General features: G+C 47.6%; 1 protein-coding gene across 3 annotated transcripts in view; it reads right to left on the bottom strand.

Annotated features, from left to right (window-relative positions):
• Positions 1-20,528, bottom strand: part of LOC144943768 (receptor-type tyrosine-protein phosphatase gamma-like) — a 156,025-nt gene that overhangs the window by 62,712 nt on the left and 72,785 nt on the right. For all 3 annotated transcript variants that reach the window (XM_078871578.1, XM_078871577.1, XM_078871579.1), the window contains exons 3-6: positions 13,489-13,668; positions 12,857-13,005; positions 3,000-3,095; positions 1,433-1,514 (exon numbers count right to left, since the gene is read on the bottom strand). In XM_078871578.1, the coding sequence (XP_078727704.1) occupies positions 1,433-1,514; positions 3,000-3,095; positions 12,857-13,005; positions 13,489-13,668 (507 nt within the window). The remainder of the gene's footprint in view (positions 1-1,432; positions 1,515-2,999; positions 3,096-12,856; positions 13,006-13,488; positions 13,669-20,528) is intronic.

Raw genomic sequence — 20,528 nt, 5'->3', positions numbered from 1 at the left:
GTCGGAAGGCCGCGGGTTCAAATCTAGCTCGGAGGTTGACGCAGCCCATCCGTCCTTCGCGGTTGATAAAACGAGTACCATTTTGTGAGGAAATTAAAAGGTGGTTGTTCTGTGGACAGACTTAGCCCTGCCATAGGACTGTGGATTTTCCGCCACTGGCTAGGGCCGGTTAATGGGAGACGTCGACTGGCTCACCCACCAACCTCCGCGCGAACATATAAATGTCGCTGACCAACTCGTAACGAAATAATAATAATGAAACCGCTGAAATCACCGTAAGTGGGTCCAATCTCGTTCAATCTGCAAAGCCAAACGGAGCTGAACCTGGCCAGTGCTTAGATGAGTGACCGCCAGAGCTTTCCAGGTGTTTTAAGTTTGGGCAGTTTACCAAGCGCCACCCCTCGTATGTATGGGTTTTCTCTGGGCACTCCAGTGTCCTCAAACATGCATAACCCTCGTTAATGACAGCAGCCAACATCCCAATGCAGGACCCTACTGCAAAACAAAAAGAGTCTCCACTCTCCGTGCAGCTTTCATGGGTACATTATTGGATGTATTATGTCGTTGTTATTATTACGATGATGATATGAATCGGAAAATATATAACAGTCCCTCAACTCCTGCGGCCAACAGAGCACAATGGAACAACTCCAAAAGATGATGCAAACAGAATGTCTGTTGTTGGCCTCCTTTACCCGACGCCAGATGTCGCCCCTCTACGCTTTGCCACGAGTCAGGCAGCAGTTGTAGCCGCGTGTCAGGCACGCGCCTCGAAATCACTGGGCAAAGGGATTTGTGCATCACGCAGCGTCGTGAACCTGCTAGGGCTGAGAGGCAGCCGCGAGATGGCAGCACAGCGCAGGCCTTTGTGATGCCCGTCTGTGCGAACCTTTGGGGTGACTATCCCTCTCTGTATGTGTGTTGGCTTTTTTCAGGTGCGCTCCCTGAAAATGAGTTGGCTCCGTCACCCCAATGGAGGAACCTCCTGATAAAAAGAGCTCGCGTGTTGTGTTGAAAGATAAAGGAGCAGCCCTGCAATTGCTCGCTCAACTGCTTGCATATCCTGCTTGCAGAATGGCCTTCACTGGATGGAGTTTTAAAGCACCCCCCTCCTGCCCCCATCCACAGCGTATTTGTCCCACTATTCTACCACGCAGGCCGGATGTCGGAGGTGGCAGCGCCCACACTTTACCCCACCACACGTGACCGACCTGCCGGTGGCATACCCATGAATACTGCCGGGTGGATAAAGGCGGCGTGGAAGGGGGAGGGGGGGAGATTTAACAAAACTCGCGCCGCTGTTTCAACTTCCGCGCCCGGGAATTTGATCCGACGACCGATGGACGGCAAGTCCAGCGCGGACCGTTAGGCCGTGGCAATGCTCGCGGCTAAACGGCGAACGCGCAGAACGGGGTGGCGTGCACGAGGATACCCGGCTGGCAGACTCTCTTGACGGCCTCGAGCAGGGGGGTGTAAGCGCTGCTGCTGCTGCTGCTGCTGTTGCCTTTTGCGATCTAAACATTGAAGAGACAAAAAATTACGTCACCAAATGCAGCGTTCGACTGGAATGACACAAATTTGCGAATTACATCCTCCAAAGTCAAACGCTTTTCTCGAGTACGCTACATTTGAATCTTAACCAAAAACAGTGTTGATTCTTTCGAAGTGCTATCGTTGGATTGAACCAATTCCATCGAGAACGCTGACCGAGGCACATAAAGTACAGCAAAGCAACAAAGAGCGTGAACAATAGGTAAGTCTACGGTCTCTTTGCCCGATTAATTCCGATTGGTTTTAGTTTCATATTTATTGAACGTGGCGACCTCTCACATTTATTACGAATAACGACTGCCACATAAGAAGTGTGCGATTTATTTGAAGAATCAGAAACTTATTTATCATTCCTTCGTGATTTTGGGAATGATGTATGCATACGGTAACACAAAATGCTCAGAAAGGGAGTGAAAACGAGAGTTGATTTAAAAAAATTATGCTGATGACAACAGAGACCAAGCAGCCCTGTCTAGATCTTCATACTGACATGGAGATTGCTTTCGATTTAAAGCTTTCGTGACTGCAGGGATTCATCTTCTTGGTTCTTTCGGTAAAGTCACGTAGAAGGGAAATAATAAAATAATAATAATAAAACATAATAAAATAATTCTCACGACGTTTCGGCCACAATGCAAGCAGCCGTCCTCAGGTGAAGACTCTGTCTCCCCGACAGACCTGGTCTTCACCTGAGGACGGCTGCTTGCGTTGTGGCCGAAACGTCGTGAGAATTATTTTATTATGTTTAATTTTTATTATTTTATTACTTCCCTTCTACGTGACTTTACCGAAAGAACCAAGAAGATGGAGATTGCTGTTAACGAGCACCTGCTCAGCGCGATATTTTGCCAGGAAGTTGTCAGCGGGCCAAGTACACCCGGCCAACTTTGTATCTCCAATGCTGTATGCCAGAATGAGAATATATATACTGGAGGAATCCGATGAGCTATGAAGCTCTTTTTCACAGTTGTCCAGTGAATGTACTGTACGTTTAACTTCTTTCCCACCGTACGTAGCCAACTGTGCTAATCGAAGATTGCCGATATTCACCATACGAGCTCCGTACTCATTGTGGGTCAGGTGACCCAGGCAAAGCCCAGAGTCACTAAGCTCGGGTTGCCAGGCTTCACGAATTTCCATCTGGCACAGTGTTTGTGCGCGCGTGAGGAGCGGTGGTGTAGCGGTTAGCGCTACGCTGCGCTACGAACCTGGCGACCCGAGTTCGATTCCCGCTCACGGCCAACACGAGTGACGACAATGTGAACCGGTCCTGGGCTTCCCCAAGGTCGACTCGGCCTCAAACGAGTATCTAGTGGGGTGTGTGAGCATCGCCACTCGTGGAAGTTGCCCACCCACCCCCTCGTGTGTCGTCATGGGTGCTCGCTGACAGGCTACACGGGGGGATCTTTGTGTTTGTGTGCGAAGGCTTCCCCTGGGCCCCGTCGCACCTCGAAGAGGATGGACAGGGCTGCCATGTTCCCGCCCGCCTTCATCGCGGCGGCGAAGCTGCTGTGGTGTTCCTGGCTGTAGCCGTAAATCTGCACCTGCGACAGCGGAGCACAGAGGAGGCCATCGCGAAGGTCAATCGCCGGCGCAAGAGGGGGGATGGAAGCAGAGCGTCTCGAAACCCAGAAGAAATAAATAGGAAACACAACTTTCACAAAGTATACGTTTCACTGTGTCGTCATCGTAAGCACATCCATTCGATGATGTTTAACCGCTAAAACGTCAACTTCAGAGCTAAAATCATCCTGCAACCATATATGCAATTCCCCTATGGGTAGACTGACGATTGCCATAGGAATTTGGAATTCCCACCGTCGGCTCTGGGCTATCGATGAAGAAGCTGTTGAATGTTCATTTGATAATTAAGGAACTCTGTCTGACCTATGATTGATATTATCTGTACACTGACATGCACTGGTTCATTTCTTATCAACATCACTCGCTTTCACGACCTCTCAGGTGTGTAACTGGAGATAAAGCACATATACGGTAGTTTAGCTCTGAAATATAATCGAATGGATGGGTGTATGATGTCAACACAGAACTAATAACTTTAAAATTACACCTAAAAAGATGGTTTTTAAGGCTTCTAACATACCATAAGCCTATAACAAAAGCTTTCAATGAAAGTCGAAATCATAGGCTCATGCATTATTTAATTCTGGGCAAAGGGCAATGACAAACGCTTATTTTCTGATGCAGCGTGACCACCACAGGATAAGTAATTACAACCCCACAGTCAGATCACAAGCAAGGCATTGTAAAGACACCGAGCTGCAATCACATTTCCAAGCAAACCGCGTGCGCTCTCGGTTATCACTCCCACCAATTCCTCGCCCTCGCATTCATCATCGTCAGCCGCGATCTGTCCACAACTGCAGGATAAAGGCCTCCTCGCCAGGCCATCGCCATGGCGCATTGCCTCGTGAGGCAGCAATCCATCCAGCTCGGCGTGCACGCGAGTCGACTCAAATCTCCTCCCACCTTTGGCTGCCACTCCGGGCGTTAGTCTCGACCACAGCCAGGGCCTGGTCAAGCTTCTTCCTCTTGCAGGGCCTCGGCGCCTCTGTTTCGTCGGCCTTCAGTGAAAGCTGGCCACAGTTGCTACTGGCTGCCGCCCCATGTCACTACCGCCACCGGCGCGCTGCTGATTCACGCGCAGCGCAACAAACGCCGCGCTGTCTTCCCTCGCACTACTCTCGATTGAGAATGGGATTGTGCGTAAAAACACCATTTGAAGATGTTATTGATAATTTTGCAATGGGAAAAAAATGTTTAAAAGTTCTTCTCCAGTGTTAATTTCACCCACCTTATGAAGAAAAAACGATTAACATTTATATGACTCTGCCTCTTTGTCCCTATCCTTGCACTATATATTATTATAGTCATTTAAAGAAGATATCTTGCTCACATTTTTTATCATTTCCAAAAAAATTGTCCACATTTTTAAAGGCCCTTAAGAATTCGTAGGCCCTAGGCACAGTGCCTACTGTTACCTATTGGATAACACGGCCCTGGACCATCGACCTTGATCCCTTCGTTGGGAACGCGTCCCGTCTCAGGCCACTTGAGGATGTCTCTGACCGGTGGAGGTGCTCCGTTCCGCGTGTTCCTCCACCCGTCTCTCAAAGTAATTGCGAGCGTGCGCCTCGACGTGTTTTTTTAATTTTAACACATTTTAGATCCTGTTCCATTCTCTGTGCCAATGTCCACGTTTCTGATCCATATTTTATTGCAGGTGATACACACACACCTCGTGTGCAGTGTTACAGATACAATTTTGGAAATTGTGTTAATTTGAATTTTTAAAGAGTCGATTGTCTCCAACCAAAGGTAACATGTGAATTCGTTTCCACGTTTTAAAGTATACATGGCACAGCAGAGAGCTTAACAAGCAATGGCTTAATCTCTGAGAGTTATCAGGTCAATTCAAATACTATATAATTGAAACATGTATTTTAAAGATCACCTTGTTTAGACCATAGCGATCCTGTACTCTTCCTTATGAAGATGCCATATAATGTTTCATGCCCTCTGAGTATAAAGGCCCTCAATTTGACAGGACATTAACAACATGCCCTTTTGTTGCAGAGTGCCCCAGAGAGATGGTTGACCACCAATACATCTCAAGATCAGAGATCCTCCAAATTAAATTCAAACGTGTTCCTCACCCAAACAAATGATCAGGCCAAGTATTTTTTTTAATAAGTCTTGAGATATGATATGACTAGTAACATTTTGTAAGTAAACCTTTTTGCAGTATTGCCCAAGGCGTTGTGGATTTGTAAATCTGTCATATTCAGGAGAAAAAAGCCCCCCATGAAAACCACACGAGTCAATCAAGAACACACATGGGCATTTACATACGCCCCCCTACTATCTCAGTGTTTTAGTAAATATATATTTTATACACATTTATGATATGCTCTCCAAAGCTCAAATCTATAGTTATGTGAAATGTAGATAATATATTTCTTATATTGTTTGCCGCCCCCCCCCCTGAAAAATGTACCCAAATTCGTGCTTCCGGTGTCGTGTCACGTGACAAAGAATTTGTTTGGATCTCTCTCACACAGAGCAATGCAACCTCCCCCTCCATGTTAAAGGATAGCCCACGGAAGCGGATATCACAAAGCTACCTCTGAGATCACTTCAAGTGACCTCTGGTATTCAAAGTAGGGGAAAGCACTTTTCCACCCATCCAACTAAACAGAAAGTAATGTTCGTCGCACGACATTCAAACCGATAATTGTAATCAACACGGTTGAATTAACGTCAAATGAAGTGCAGTCCTAAATTGAATGTGATGGTTTATGTGCAGTCATTGGTAATCGGGCTGAGGACCCAGACCTTGGGGTCAATTATAATTACAAACACAGCAGCATTGTTGGGTGGAATTATAATTACATTGTGGTTGCAATTCAATATACGTGACCCAATTATAATTGTAATCGACTCCCGGTCTGTATGGAAGACAGACAACTGCCTTGACTTGCATCCGGGATCTCAGTACAAACGCACACGGCTGTTTTAGCTTGAGCCACTGATCAAATCAGGCATACGGCATCTCTCCTAAAGAAAATAAAAAAAAGAACCTTGGAGGCCTTTGAGCTGCTTCTAATCTTGCAATGTCCACACCGGCACCACGTTCAGCATCAGAATATTTGTTTATACTGGAGGAGGAATCCGATGAGCTATAAAGCTCTTTTTCACTGACGTCAACTGGGGGCAGGTCAGAACGTTACAACAACAAACAGTACAACACACGGTAGGAGTGCAGAGTATAAGCAAGGTAAACAAATAGATGTTTAAACTAAACCATTTTTTTTATCTTACCGGGTAAAGCCCACTGAGCTATTAACTTTTGTTTTAGAAGCGACGTGGCCACAAACGATAGCGCAAAGAAGTGGCTTAGCATCACGTCGAAATGTATTGCGGCAAAATAATCAACAACGCACGTCGATTCCAAATGAGAGAAACACCGGAGGACCCGGAGGAAAAAAAATCCACGCGACCACGGGGAGAGAGCGAGAGACACAAATTCTAGATTTGAAGCTTTCATAACTGCAAGGATTCATACTCTTAGTTCTTTCGGTAAAGTCACGTAATTAAAAAATGAAATCAAAATTATAAAAATTATTGTTTTATTTTTATTAATTTTAATTTCATTTTTTACCTACGTGACTTTACCGAAAGAACTAAGAGTATGAGAGACACAAACTCCAAATTTACAGCAGCAGCAGCAGCAGGCGGCGTCACGTGGGTGAAAGTGAAACATTCTGCGCAAGGCGTGGACGCTTAAGACGATCCTCTCCCCAGTGAAGCGTGCGCCACAACCGCACGTCTATCGCCTATTCCGCGCTCCTCAATAAATCATGAGGCCAGCAGCAAAAGACCCGGCGAGAGGGACGCGCACAGCGCCGTCATTGTGCGCGCGTCAAAAGCCTCGCCATGCATTATTGATCTCGCTCGCTAACAATGCCAGTGGTGGTGGGTGGGGGGGGGGCGACTCGTCGCTGTGTTACTCAAGCAGCAAGTGGCAAGCGAAGGACACGGAGAAGGGGCTCTCCTCGTCTCGTGGGGAGACCGAGCCTCCTGCCCAACTCTTAATCCGCGAACAGCCCCACCGGACGAGGCCACAGTGCCGTGAAGTGGTGGTTTGCACGGGCCCTGATACAATGGAATTAAATTAGTCCCTCCATACCGGTGCAATTTCCTCCCCTATTTTGTAGGCTGGAGCATGGGCCCTCTCGGGACCAAGAGTCGTGGTGTAGTTACACAGCCTTGCAATGTCGAGAGCAACACCACTGATGCAGGTATGTCTGTAGGGTCTTCATACCAATGGGTCTCAATGTGAGTCTCTGAATCTCTATCTATACATCTGTGGGCGAGTGGCATAGTGTGGTTGACATGGGCCCTGGTGCAATGAATTAAATAATGCCCCACCACCACCACGCCCATCAGACAATTCCCCCCCACGCCCTCTTCGTAGTCTGGCCCGCGTGGGCCCTTCCATCCCGTGGGCCCTGGGGCAGTTGCACCGCCTGCACCCTCCGCAGCTACGCGACTGGAGCGAGATCGGGCGTTGGTGCGAATGGAGCGGCCAGCCAGTTGCGCGTGGGCCGTCCGTGGTGGCCGCGCGGGTGGTTTAGTGAGTGCACTGAGAAGGTCGAGTGGCAGACGACTTGGCGTGGGCACAGTTTCACAATTGTTAATATATTTTCTTTTGGAATGTTTCGCTTTTGTGAAACCACGACGATGATGATGAAACGCTTCCATGTACTTGGCGGTTATCCACCACCCCCAGGGTCCGGTGGCCAAAACTCTTAATCAACAAAAGATGGGAGAGCCAAGAACATGTAATTTTTTGTTCTTTCTCGAAAACAAAGAGCACTATCATCTACACTTGCAATATTATTAAATTCACTTACTAATTTGGCGACTTCTACCATCCGTAAGATAAATAATTACATTAACTGTTAACCAGCTTTAGCAGGCACTGCACACACACACCTCTGACCAAATCATCGTGAATGATCTTAAAAGCTAAGCAGGGTCTGAACCTGGAGAGGACTCAGATGGGAAATTGTCTTAGGAAGACCAGGAATTGTAGGCTAGGACCGTGGGGTGAGCAGGTGATGGCAGGAGAGAAAGATTCTTGAATCTACTTGTGTGGAGTTTTGAGCGTTACTCCTTCATATGCATGCGTTCTCTCCAGGTTCTTTGGTTTCCTCCCACAAGCTAATCACTCACAAAGAGGAGTGGCCAAGCATCCCAATGCAAGGCCCTTCTTAATAGGAGTCTTGAGACTCGGTGAGTTTTTTGTATGGGTAACTAAACGGCATCAAAGTAGAACTCGCCTATCTGCTGAAGTATTACTCAGGACTCTTATTATCAATGCCACCAAAATGGTCAATAGGATATCCCTCCATTCATCTGAGCAACCACAATTATTAAACCCCCCCCATAATGCATTGCAGATCAACTACCTGTAAACATTATTTAGTGGATAAGAGGAATTAAGGGGCAGAATCATCATTATCCACATTTATTCGTGACAACGTTAAAGCACTGGCGAGATGAAATTCTATTGTCTGCAAAATTGTTCGAATACGCGAGGAATTAAAGCAGAAATTAATCCCGTTATCCACATGTTTGAACCCCCCGCCCCCCCTCTCGAGTATAATTGGAAGTAACACACGCGGAGAGGATAGAAACGGCGAAGTTCGTCTCCCACGTCATTGCGGAACAGAGGATGTGTTTTGTATTGTTGTTGTTGTTATTATTATTTGTTATCGTTACCAACCTCCGGGATGAAAATGGATAAAACTTTCAGCATGCAACCAGACAGATCCACGTTCACTACTCGGCCGCGCAGTGGCGTGTCATCAGATTCTGGAATACTGCGGTGAACAAAGTGTGTCACTCATAATGTAGTTTGTTTTTGGGTTAGATCACGTAAATATATAAATGTGTCTTTAAACCCGCCACCACCCGAAACAGCCAATTAGTAAGGTTTGTCACGTAAACAGAACATGCCAATTCGTCACTAGTACAGCAACACCGGTGTGTTGGAGAGCAAATCCACAACATTTACAATCCGAGTACGACGTTTCGCCAGCAATGTGTCACTGCTCAATTGAAATAAATCATTCGCTTACAATGCCCAGTGTTTGTACCGCATTTCCACTCATCTCGCGGGTCCCTTGCATTGAGCTTGCAGCCAATGTTCTATGTTCATCTTCTTGGTTCTTTCGGTAAAGTCACGTAGAAGGGAAATAATAAAATAATAAAAAGAAAACCAGGTCTGTCGAGGAGACAGAGTCTGAATGACTCTGTCTCCTCATTCAGACGCTGTCTCCTCGACAGACCTGCTCTCCACCTGAGGACGGCTGCTTGCGTTGTGGCCGAAACGTCGTGAGAATTATTTTATTATGTTTTATTTTTATTATTTTATCACTTCCCTTCTACGTGACTTTACCGAAAGAACCAAGAAGATGAATCCCTGCAGTCACGAAAGCTTTAAATCGAAATTTAATGTTCTATGTTCTTTACAAGGGCATGATTTATAACGGACTTTGTGTTTCGTTCCATATATTTAGAGGTCTCAAAGGTTTTTCATTATAGTAATAATAACAAAGTCAATGCTTCTAATCAGGAAAGCGTTACTTAGTGTCATGCCTCGCTTTTCCAGGACCACACTGCTCGGCTAATTACTTTTCAAAGGATTGTTGTGCTTAATGAAGGTCATTCAAAAGGCTACACGGATGGATTCACTTCCCACTTGCTGCCTCTGCCATGTCTTTGCAACCTGGCTGCCCAGCGGATTTGAGAAGTTTCACAAACCTCGACATCATCCACCAACTCTTGCCTAAAACGTCCTGGGTCACAGCTATTGCACACCGTGCCCCATGTGCTACGTTTTGCCATAGGAATGTGGAATTTCCACCAGCGGCAAATGGCCAGCAATGCAGAGTTTCTGCTCATGCTTATTTGAGCATGCTTTAAATGGACTTTGACTCTGTAATCGCAACTATGAAATAATTTGCAAATGTTTAAGTTAGAAATGCTGTTGAAGTGATATACACTGTTTAGTGATAAATGAGTGTGTGCCATTCCAATATACGGAACATTCACCAATATGTTAATCCGAGGCAGAAGAATATCGCCTCCTTCTTCAAATCAATAGGCTCTCACTGAGAGACAATGTACGTGTGCTGTATGTATGTTGAACTTTTTTCGCACCGTACATAGCCAACTGTGCTAATCGGAGGTCAGGGGAATCACCTCGAGAACATAAAACACCGCTCCACACGACGTCTTCTCGCAGCCACCGTAACGGAGGCAGTCGATCTATTCCTCCGAGCGGTTTGTAAATGTCCGGCCATTCCCCGATGCAGAACGTTTGAATTGCGTCCGACCTACGACTCAAACACCCCCGCCATGGAGCCCGTCGCCAGATCTCAGGAGCGAAGGCAGGCGGCAAGCCTGGGGGAGAGCCACAGGACGGGCGGCCACCGCCAAGCACAGCGCGGGCATCGCAGGCTGCTGGCGGGGGGGGGGGCTGCGTTTGTGGGCAGCAGAGGACAGCCAGCACGAATGTTTCCCCCGTCACGCCGTGCCTCTCCTCGTACATTGAGTTCGCTCTCGGGCTTGGGCGGTGGAGGGGACGGGCTCCTGGCGATGGGAGCACGCGAGTTGTGGACGCACAAGCGGACTCGTTGTGCTTTGTGCACCCAGCAGTCATGCTTGTGTTGTTTCTGTTCAACTTTCTCTCTCTCTCTTTCTCTCAGGTCCTGTGCTCCAAGGGCAGGCCCATGGCTTTAGGCTCCCTCCCATCATATCCAATCCGACTGCCCCCCTCTCTTCACGCTGCCGCACCACGCTCCGTGCTAGCGCCATCGTCGTCATCCGTGTCGCTGGGTTGGCGAGTGTTCAAACCTTCTCCGCAATCTTGCGCCCGGCCACGTCTCCGCTTCCTCCAGCACTCCCCACCGAGTGCTCACCACTACCTTTCACCTCCTTCCTGAATATTTTACTCCGTGGTTTTATTCGAGGGTCCCACGGTCTATTCCCTTCGTGCTTACATTTAATACACATGCTTTTTTCCAGCACGATACAGGCAGTCCTCGACTTGCAAACACCCGTACTTAACGAACCGGCTTCCATGAAATATATTTTTACAATTTTTTAACATTGACTTAAAAACGCGAACTCGGATTTGCAAACTAAAACCGCGGAACTATTTTATTCAGAGGAGCGATCCTCTGCGAGATGTAGTGAGTCGGCCTCGCGCTGCGAGTGGGTGTGTGTGCGTGTGAAAGTTAAAGAGTTTTTTTTAATATTTATGTTTCTTTTACGTTTTATTTACAGTAAGTTTTACAGTGTTACGTGAAAATGTACAACAACACTGGCCGTACGGGCATTTAAACGCAGTGCATTTTTGTGTTCCGACTTACGAACCAGTTCAACTTAAGAACGGGTCTCTGGAACGAATTAGGTTCATAACCCAAGGACTGCCCGTGTTGTAAATTCTTTCCATCCATACCGTACAATTTCAACCTTGCCCTTGCTATTCTTTCTAGAAATCCCTCCACTGTCAACTCCCACATTTTTTACGAGCTCACTCTAAAAGTTGCTCCCTCTCCATCAAGTTTCGCTCGTGCATTCAGGGGCGGCGACGCGGAACGGCGACTTCGCGACCGCTGCTCGTCGCAGAGGTTCGTGGTTCAAATCCAGCGGCCGCCCTGGTTATTACTGCCGGCACGTTAACAGAAAAAATACTTATGCATCATCTGCTTCACGGAGGACGTTAAAAGATCACGGGTGACACCGTTCGCAAGAGTGGGCCACCGTGTGTGTGTGTGTGTGCCGGTGTCACGGGCCCGGATTGTTGCACATTCGAAGATTGCACCCACAAGTGACTGAATTTGGACTCTGCACACATAGCAACAGGGCATTGAGACTGAGTGAGGCTTCCTCGGGTAAGCAAGCTTAATAATAAAAATAAAAAAAATGTATGAATCGGAACAGAAGATTCTTAATCCAGCAAGCACACAAGCAAAGGGCCATTATTGTACCATACAGTGATTGGTGTCTCGCTTGGTGGAGGAGAATCATTCACCAACGTGGCATTTGAGCCCTGAAATTTCGCGTACAATCGCCAAGTGTTGTGCATCTACAATTCATGAACATATTGCAGAATGTACGCAGTGACATTCCGACTCGTGTACAATGCATGCACATTGAGTGTTCCACCATACGAATTTCACTTCTATATTCATCAGGGTTTCTCCGTGTAGGGGTCTTGTCTATTAATTTAAGGATCTATTTTCTTATCAAGTCATTAAGCACCATCTGGAACTTAAATAATAGATTAATTCCAAAGGTGTCACAATATATATTTATTTCAAAATCGGATTATTTTTGCATAAATGACTTCTACCAGTACAACGGATATAGAGATGATTTAAAGCACAGCGTGCCGTGTCGAGCATCTGTTTGTTTGGACCAGGACTTCACCAAGCTGGTCAGTGCAGGAGTCCAGCACCGGTTCAGATACCACTCACCAATATAGTCACCCGGTTCGCATTCGGTACTGTCTCAACCACTGCACCACCGTTCCCCCCATCAGTGCAATATAGCTGCGTATATGGTCATTGCCTGGGACCACGTGAAAGTGAACTCCGGCAGCCCGTCGACCTCGGTGCAGTTGCACCGCCTGCACACTTGACAGCTACACTGCCGTCCGTGTCCGCCACGCACGCCCCCCCCCCCTCGCATCCCACCCCCTCCTTACTTCGAGGGGGAAGGAGCGTCCCGAGAGGCGGTGCTCGGAGCCCCCGGTGCCGTTGGAGTGGCCCCAGTGGAAGGTGAGCCACGCCATGCGGTAGCGGCCCCGCAGGCCGCCTCCCCGCAGGTGGTAATCCCCCGACAGGTGCACGATCACTGCGACGCGCACAACAACCCATCAGCCACTGCTGCTCAGCGACATCAGCCACTGCCGCTCAGCGACATCAGCCACTGTCCCTAAAGCTCAATCAGCCACTGCCCCTGTAGCTGAATTACTGCCCGTCTAGATCATACAATAAAACTATTATGTCACTTTTTCGATTTAAAGCTTTCGTGACTGCAGGGATTCATCTTCTTGGTTCTTTCGGTAAAGTCACGTAGAATGGAAATAATAAAATAATACAAAGAAAACATAATAAAATACAATTCTCACAATAATGAAATATAGTTTTATTTTTATAATTGTATTATTTCCCTTCTACGTGACTTTACCGAAAGAACCAAGAAGATATTATATCACTGTAACGACATCAGCTTGGCAACATCGATAAATGGTGGGTTATCAAGTTTTATTTGTTCCGTGACACACTCCTCATTAACACGCTCGGTGCCAGCCAGCGATGTAGTGTCACCACCCACCCGTCTTGCCGTCGTGTTTGATGGTGGTGGTTGTCGAGGGGACGTCCCAGCCTTCGAACTCCAGGCCGTCGGCAGGAGACAGGACCTCCGCTTGCATCTCGCTCGCAATGTCGATGGGAGACTGCCGCTCACCTCTGCAGCCCTCGTACAACTCTGGCCAGTGGCCTGGGCCCGTGGTACCTACGCACAAAACGAGACAAAGATCCCCCTTATATCCTTGACAGACTTTTGGGGCAAGTGTTGTTAGCGAGCACCTATGAAGGATGGCATGGCGCAAGAGGGGGTGGGTGGCCAACATCACGCCCGGCCGCCTTTGTCTCCCCAGTGGCGATGTTTACACACCAGACCAGGTACTCATTTGAGGCCGAGTCGACCTAAGGGAGGCCCATGACCAGTTCAGATAATCTTCACTGGTGTTGGCCATGAGCGGGAATTGAACTCGGGTCGCCGGGTTCGTAGCACAGCTCGCTAACCATTGCACTACCGCTCCCTGCGCACGGTACACACAAACACGAATCCCTCTTTTTCCACTGCACAACCGATTAGTGCCGAGGCTGAGCTTGTGGCAAGGCCGTGCCAAGCTAGCCCGGCGCGGGTCGGGAGCCACCAGGTTGATTTCCCATTGCAGAACCCGAGCCGTGCTGCTGACGTCACGTGTAATAAACATTTCGAGTCGCAAGAAGCAGTGGACTGACCGATGTCGCATGCAAGGAACCAGCCAGGACGCCGTTGATCTCGTGCATGACCTTGTATTGAACCCTACCCGGGTATCTCAGATCGTAACGCCATGCCACTCATACCCCCACGTGCTCGCATACCCAATGAGATCTCTCTATCAGCCTGGTAAGGCTGTCGAAATAAGTGGCTCTTAGTGAAGGTAAATTATTACGCTGGACACGACACGTGATGGGGACAGCACCACGCCTGGTTTCCTTTCCCATTCCTCTTCGAGAAGAGGAGAAGGTCCAGCCCTGCAATTGTTTACTCGTACCACTGCTGACAGAAGGGCCTCACTAACAACGAGCTCCTGTCACCCCTTCTAAACCACAGTTGGCTTCATCTTCCACGCTGCCCACAAATCTTGGAAGAGGTGGGTGTACCTCCGCTTCAGTCTGCGACTCGCCGCGCTGCACCTATTCACACTGCTGGGCGGACAGAGGCCGCGGAGGGGATTTGAGAAACTTGCACCGTTGTTTCTGCTGCTGCTGCTGCTGCTGCGCTAGGAGATGGAATCAGACCAGCGGCCTCTGAATTGCAAGTCCAGCGCGCTGATCATTACGGCACGGAAACAGCCCTGCTTAACTGGTGTCAATATCAATGAAACGAGGAGTTTTATTTTGAGGAATAAACAAAGATCTTCTATCGTATCGCGCGGTAAAATGTTGTTTCTCAAAATGTCACCTTTTTAGGGGGGGGGGGGTGGTCACTGGGCCAAACAAAAAACGTCGTCTTCATGGGTCACTGTGCTTATTAAATTTGAACTTAGAGTATGTTTACCAGCATTACACGCGCATATACACACACGTAATATCGATACGCTATACATTTGTCTTTGCTTCTCATTTTCCAGGCCGCAACTATTTTTATTCCGATTTTAATATCTGCGCGAACGTGGTGAGTCACCGGGCGCTGCCAAATTAAACACCGCAAAGTGGAGAGACAGAGTCGTGGCACGGCCTGTTTTAATCACTCGGCCCAAAAAAACACGCATTTAATAAATAATTGTGCAAAGCATTGATCTTGTAATCATATTCAGTGCGTAGGCTTTCGCGACCAATATCATCCATAATAAAGGTTGTTTGGGTTAGATCGCCTAAATATATAAATGTGTCGTTAAACTAACGAAGCTAGTTGTAATTACTGGCAAAACGTCGTACTCAGATTGTAAATGTTGTGGCTTTGTCCTCCAACACACTGGTGTGCTGTACTCGTGACAAATTGGCACATTCCGTTTACGTGACAAACCTTACAATTTGGCTGTGTTGGGTGGTGGCGGGCTTAACGACATATTCATATTTACGTGATGTAACCCAACAAAAACCTCTTATGGATATTCAGTGCGGTTTCAATTCCATGCTCTTGAAAGTGTGCTCAGTCAATTGGGCCAGGCGGAAATTGTAAATGTTACAACTACATTGGCACGTAATAAACGGCATTGTCGTCATCATGTCCGAGACGGTAAACGTTTACCTCCACGTCCACACTCACGCCTCCCACACTACAGTTTACAGAAAATCTTTTCTCATGATGGTCGCCGTGAAACGCGCCTGGCAAATGGCGTTGCAGCCTCAGTACGACGTCCAGTGGGAATTGGTCACATTCTTTGTTGAAAGAAGCGAATGAACAAGGCAGCGAAGTTGGGCTCAGGATAAAAATGAGCAAACGCAAAGGCCACACGCAAGGAGGTTCGCTGAACAATTGTAGGTGTCTCTCCGAGGGACACAGCTTTGAAAACACCAGAGCACTGCTTGTTGTGTTTAGTTTGTTGTCCTTCCCCCACAGCTCCGATTAGCACGGTTGGCTACGTACGGTGCGAAAGAAGGCCAACATACATACATACATACGTGCACCCAGGACAATTATTTAAGTCCAACTGGTGTCACAATTATGAATTAATGAGGTGGATGAGAATGGTTCGGAGTGCTGTTTAAAAGTTTTATTTGATAATAAAAAGAATTTTTTTTTAAATCACCTGGATAATCCCTTTAAGTGGAACATCCCATTTGCAAGTTTTATCCAAGGATATCAATTGGTGCAAAGACGCACTGAGAGTAGCATGATTTGAATTATATTGGGACACAGAAAGAGGAGCATAAGGATTACGTAACATTCATCGCACCAAAAATATTTTGACTGATAACAAAAAGCAGTCTTGGGAAAAACACAACGCGAGAAGAGGTGATGGCCAGCGGCTGAGCTGAACGATGGAGTGTCAGCCAAAGGAGGGAACGCACCCGACTGGACACCTTCCACGGAGATGGAGCGACCAGATCAGCTCATGTGCAGGTGATAGGTGTAATGTGACCTTGGAAGACCGTGAAAGATAATGGGGGCTTTGGAGGTGGGGGGGTAATGCAGAAGTGGATTGATGAAGGGCTTTACAACTTTACATTTCATATATAGCCAATCATGCCACGTGGCCCCAGGTAAGTACGCTCACTGATGTGCCCACACTTCGACGCACGGACCCGGTTGTGGAAACGCAGCCTACGCTGACCCCAAGCCCTGCAGCCTCAAGTGGCTCTCACCTGGAATTAAAAAAAGACAGCTGAAGTGAATTGATTGCCGTGCAACCTGAGCGGACTGTTGTGTGACCACAACAGCCCTGACTGCCAGTATCATTAGAGGCACAAGACGAGAGGTAATTTATGGTCCTGGCTCAAGGCCCACGTAGAGCTGATATCGAGTAACTGGGTGTCTCCACGCGGTGACTCCGCTGATGTTTATCAGTTCCATCAGAGCTCATAAAACCGGAGTCAGGCGTCTCCGATCTGGGCAATTTGGCCCGACATTAAAAGAGCACTGCTGGACTTATTTTCATTGTAACGTGCCAGGCCTTTTGAACAGGGGGGGCGGCCGGGTTCAGATTGCCATGTAAATTGATACGGTATTTGTGAATCTCTTTCACGGGCTGTCGCACAGTGAACAGCTGGTGTGCCTGCCGCTTGAGGACAAGCCCCCCCCCCACCACGAGTTTTCGCTCTGTGCAGATTCCAATAAGCGCAGGGAAGCGGTAATGATGTTAAGCGCTGCACCCAGGTGTAACGAGCACCACGCGAGCTCTCGTGCGAATTAACTCCCCCCCCCAACTCCACTCCTCGCCGTCTGGTGCATGGCTCTGCACGTGCGCGTCGCAGCAGCCGCCCTCGCACCGTAGAATGCAACAGGTGCCGTCGATTGTGTCGGCGTGAACCGGTTGTGGAACGCAAGAGGGCAGGGTAAAGTGTCGTTCGCGCAGAGCGAGCTGGGGTCATGAAACGTGACCGAAGCAGTGAAATAAAGCGGGAGCCAATGATGAAGAAGAGAGAAATCGGAGATGAAAAGGTGACCGCGTGACAGGAGGGCATGCGAGGGATGGAAGCGGGGAAATAGGGAGGCACGTGAAGAGCGTGTTGGAATCCCACGTTTATGACATATGCGTGCCTGTAATGATACTGAGAGACAGGAAGAAGAACACATGGATTCGAGAACATATGCAAATAAAAGAGCTTATGGACTAAATTTCGATTTAAAGCTTTCGTGACTGCAGGGATTCATCTTCTTGGTTCTTTCGGTAAAGTCACGTAGAAGGGAAATAATAAAATAATAAAAATGAAACATAATAAAATAATTCTCACGACGTTTCGGCCACAACGCAAGCAGCCGTCCTCAGGTGAAGAACAGGCCGCGACTCTAAGACCTGTTCTTCACCTGAGGACGGCTGCTTGCGTTGTGGCCGAAACGTCGTGAGAATTATTTTAAAATGTTTTATTTTTATTATTTTATTATTTCCCTTCTACGTGACTTTACCGAAAGAACCAAGAAGCTTATGGACTGTTGAGAAAAGTGTGCTTGCTATCCAGAGGTTGCCGGTTTGATCTCCCGGCACGGCAATTGAAACAACTGCAAATTATTTAAACCTCCCGCCTCTCCCGCCTTTATTCACTCGGTAATATAGATGGGTATACCACAGTTAGTCTGTGGTGGGGTAAAGTGTGGGTACTTCCACTTCTTCCCAGACTTCCGGCCTTCGTGGAAGAGACGGCCACATTACCCTCTGGAGACACCTCCAGCGGAGGCCCTCCCACCAGCAGTGACGTCAGCACAGCAATTGCAGGCTTGCGCCTTTACCTGTACCGTACAATAATCACATTGCACTAAAACAAATTTAAATCGCGAATCCGAATCCTGCTGTCTTTTTTTCTCATGAAAATGTCATCGCCCGTAAATCCTAAAAAAAAAAAATCCTCTGAAGCGTCAGAGTGCTCTTGGCAAAAAATAAATTAATACAAATGTAATGCGGCCACATATTTAATCGTAAACATAATTGCATTTAAATGTCAGCACAGGCAATAAACTGATCCCGTAGCACTAATAACGCATTCCATACATAGTAAGCATAGGTTGCAGAATTTTCATTATCAGACTCGGAATAATATGTTGCTAATCCTTAAAGTGGCTCGTGTCTGTATGCGCCGCCGTGCGTAGTGAAGTGGCACGGTGGTGACCACTCGTGCCTAGCAGACAGAAGGCTCCAGGTTCTGTCCCAACTTGGGTGCCTTTCTGTATGGAGTTTGCGCATTCTCCCCCTGTTGTGCATGGGGGTTTTCGCTGGGTCCTCCTGTACTCATCCCATAGCAATAAAACAAAGCATAAAATCTAACTGGTATTGGCCAAACATCCCAATGGTGAAACATTACCGGCAAATCACTCAATTAGGATCACAAATAGCAGCAGCAGCAGCAGCAGCATCGCCCTCCCCCCCACCCACTGCTAAAACTTGGCAAGACCCTCCTGAAAAAAGTGACTCGTGTGCTATGAAAAAGCGGCATTGCCCGAAATGTCACCAAGAATATGTTTGTTATTTCGTGGCAAAGTTGCTGACGAGTGTGCTGAGCTTGTTGGTTACCCGCGCGCCACTTTCAAGGCAGCAGCAGTAGCAGCATCGTCGAACGACATGAGTTCGACTGAATCAAGGCGCTTGCATCTTGAATGGATCACCGTCGATTAACAATGGTGGACACGGCTTTGGCTTTGCGAGGCATCGACTTTACAAAACCTTGCAAACTGTTCCCGATATGATGTCACCACCACTGACCGTTGTAAATTAAAACGAGACACGATGTGACTATGATATAAAAATATGCAAATTGTAATTAAATTATATGAATTGAAATATGGTGATTTGTAAATTGGGATGGAGTCGGAGAACCGTTGTGAGTGCACTGTGCTATGAACCCAGTAACCCGAGTTCCATTAACAAAGAGCTTTATAGCTCATCGGATTCTACAAGTATAAATAAATATTCTGCTTCTGATTAAAATACCAGCAATGGCGAACAACCCACCCGCAGTATCGTTCAGGTACGGCTATCACTCGCCAACAAGGTCAGCTGTGGGCCAGGCATCAAACTCAGGTCGCCGAGGTTTATATATATACACATTTTGAACAGTGCATCAAACCTCTTGCATGACAGCTCACCCACATGTGCACACGCACGCACGCAGGGGCACACGGGCAAACCCACCTACGCACGCATGCGAATGTGACCGGCCTAGGCACGAATGCGTAGTCCGGTCACATTCGGTGGAATTGACGGGGAACGGTTCAGATGAGATTGACTTGGCCCGGGAGGAGGTGGAGGTGTGCTCGACTGATGCGGTCACAGGCGAATGTTTAGAGGGCACGAATTTCAGATGAACTAAATAAATAACTATCGCACGCGGCGGTAACTGCGACGGGGCGGGGGAGGGATGCGCGGCGCGATGCGGAATAATGTTTAGCGATAGGCCGCGTGATGAAGTGCCGATGGAATTGGTGCGGAAAATGAGAGGAGGCTCGCGAGAGGAGACTGTCACGCACAGGGGAATAAATTAAATGAGTGCACGAAGCTAAGGAGTAAAAATAAAATAAATAAAAAGCCTCTCAATGTGGGGGGGCGGGGGGGGGAATGCACTGTGATAAAAATGCGAGCGTAAAATGTCGGCAGTGTGAACAAATGACTCCGGAAGACGCGTTAGTTTAAACAACAAAGGCTCATTCCTAGCAGCGTGCTTCAGCCGCACCGAACCTCACAAAAATAATATCCAGGGTCTACCTTGGCTCCTCCCACCCTCAACCAGTATATATGCAAGGACTGTTTTCTTGGAATTTCTCTCACTTGAAACAGCAATCGTGCTGTGACGGTTCCACCTGAAGACGGAAGCTTGTGTTGCCTCCGAAACGTCGTGATTTTTATTTTATTTTTATTTTACTTTTATTAATTTTAATTTTTTTACCTACGTGACTTTACCGAAAAAACCTAAGAATATGAATTCTTGCAGTCACGAAAGCTTCAAATC

Source organism: Lampetra fluviatilis, chromosome 32 (assembly GCF_964198595.1).
Source record: "Lampetra fluviatilis chromosome 32, kcLamFluv1.1, whole genome shotgun sequence".
NCBI lineage: Eukaryota > Metazoa > Chordata > Hyperoartia > Petromyzontiformes > Petromyzontidae > Lampetra > Lampetra fluviatilis.
This window is presented reverse-complemented; position numbering and strand designations above follow the sequence as displayed.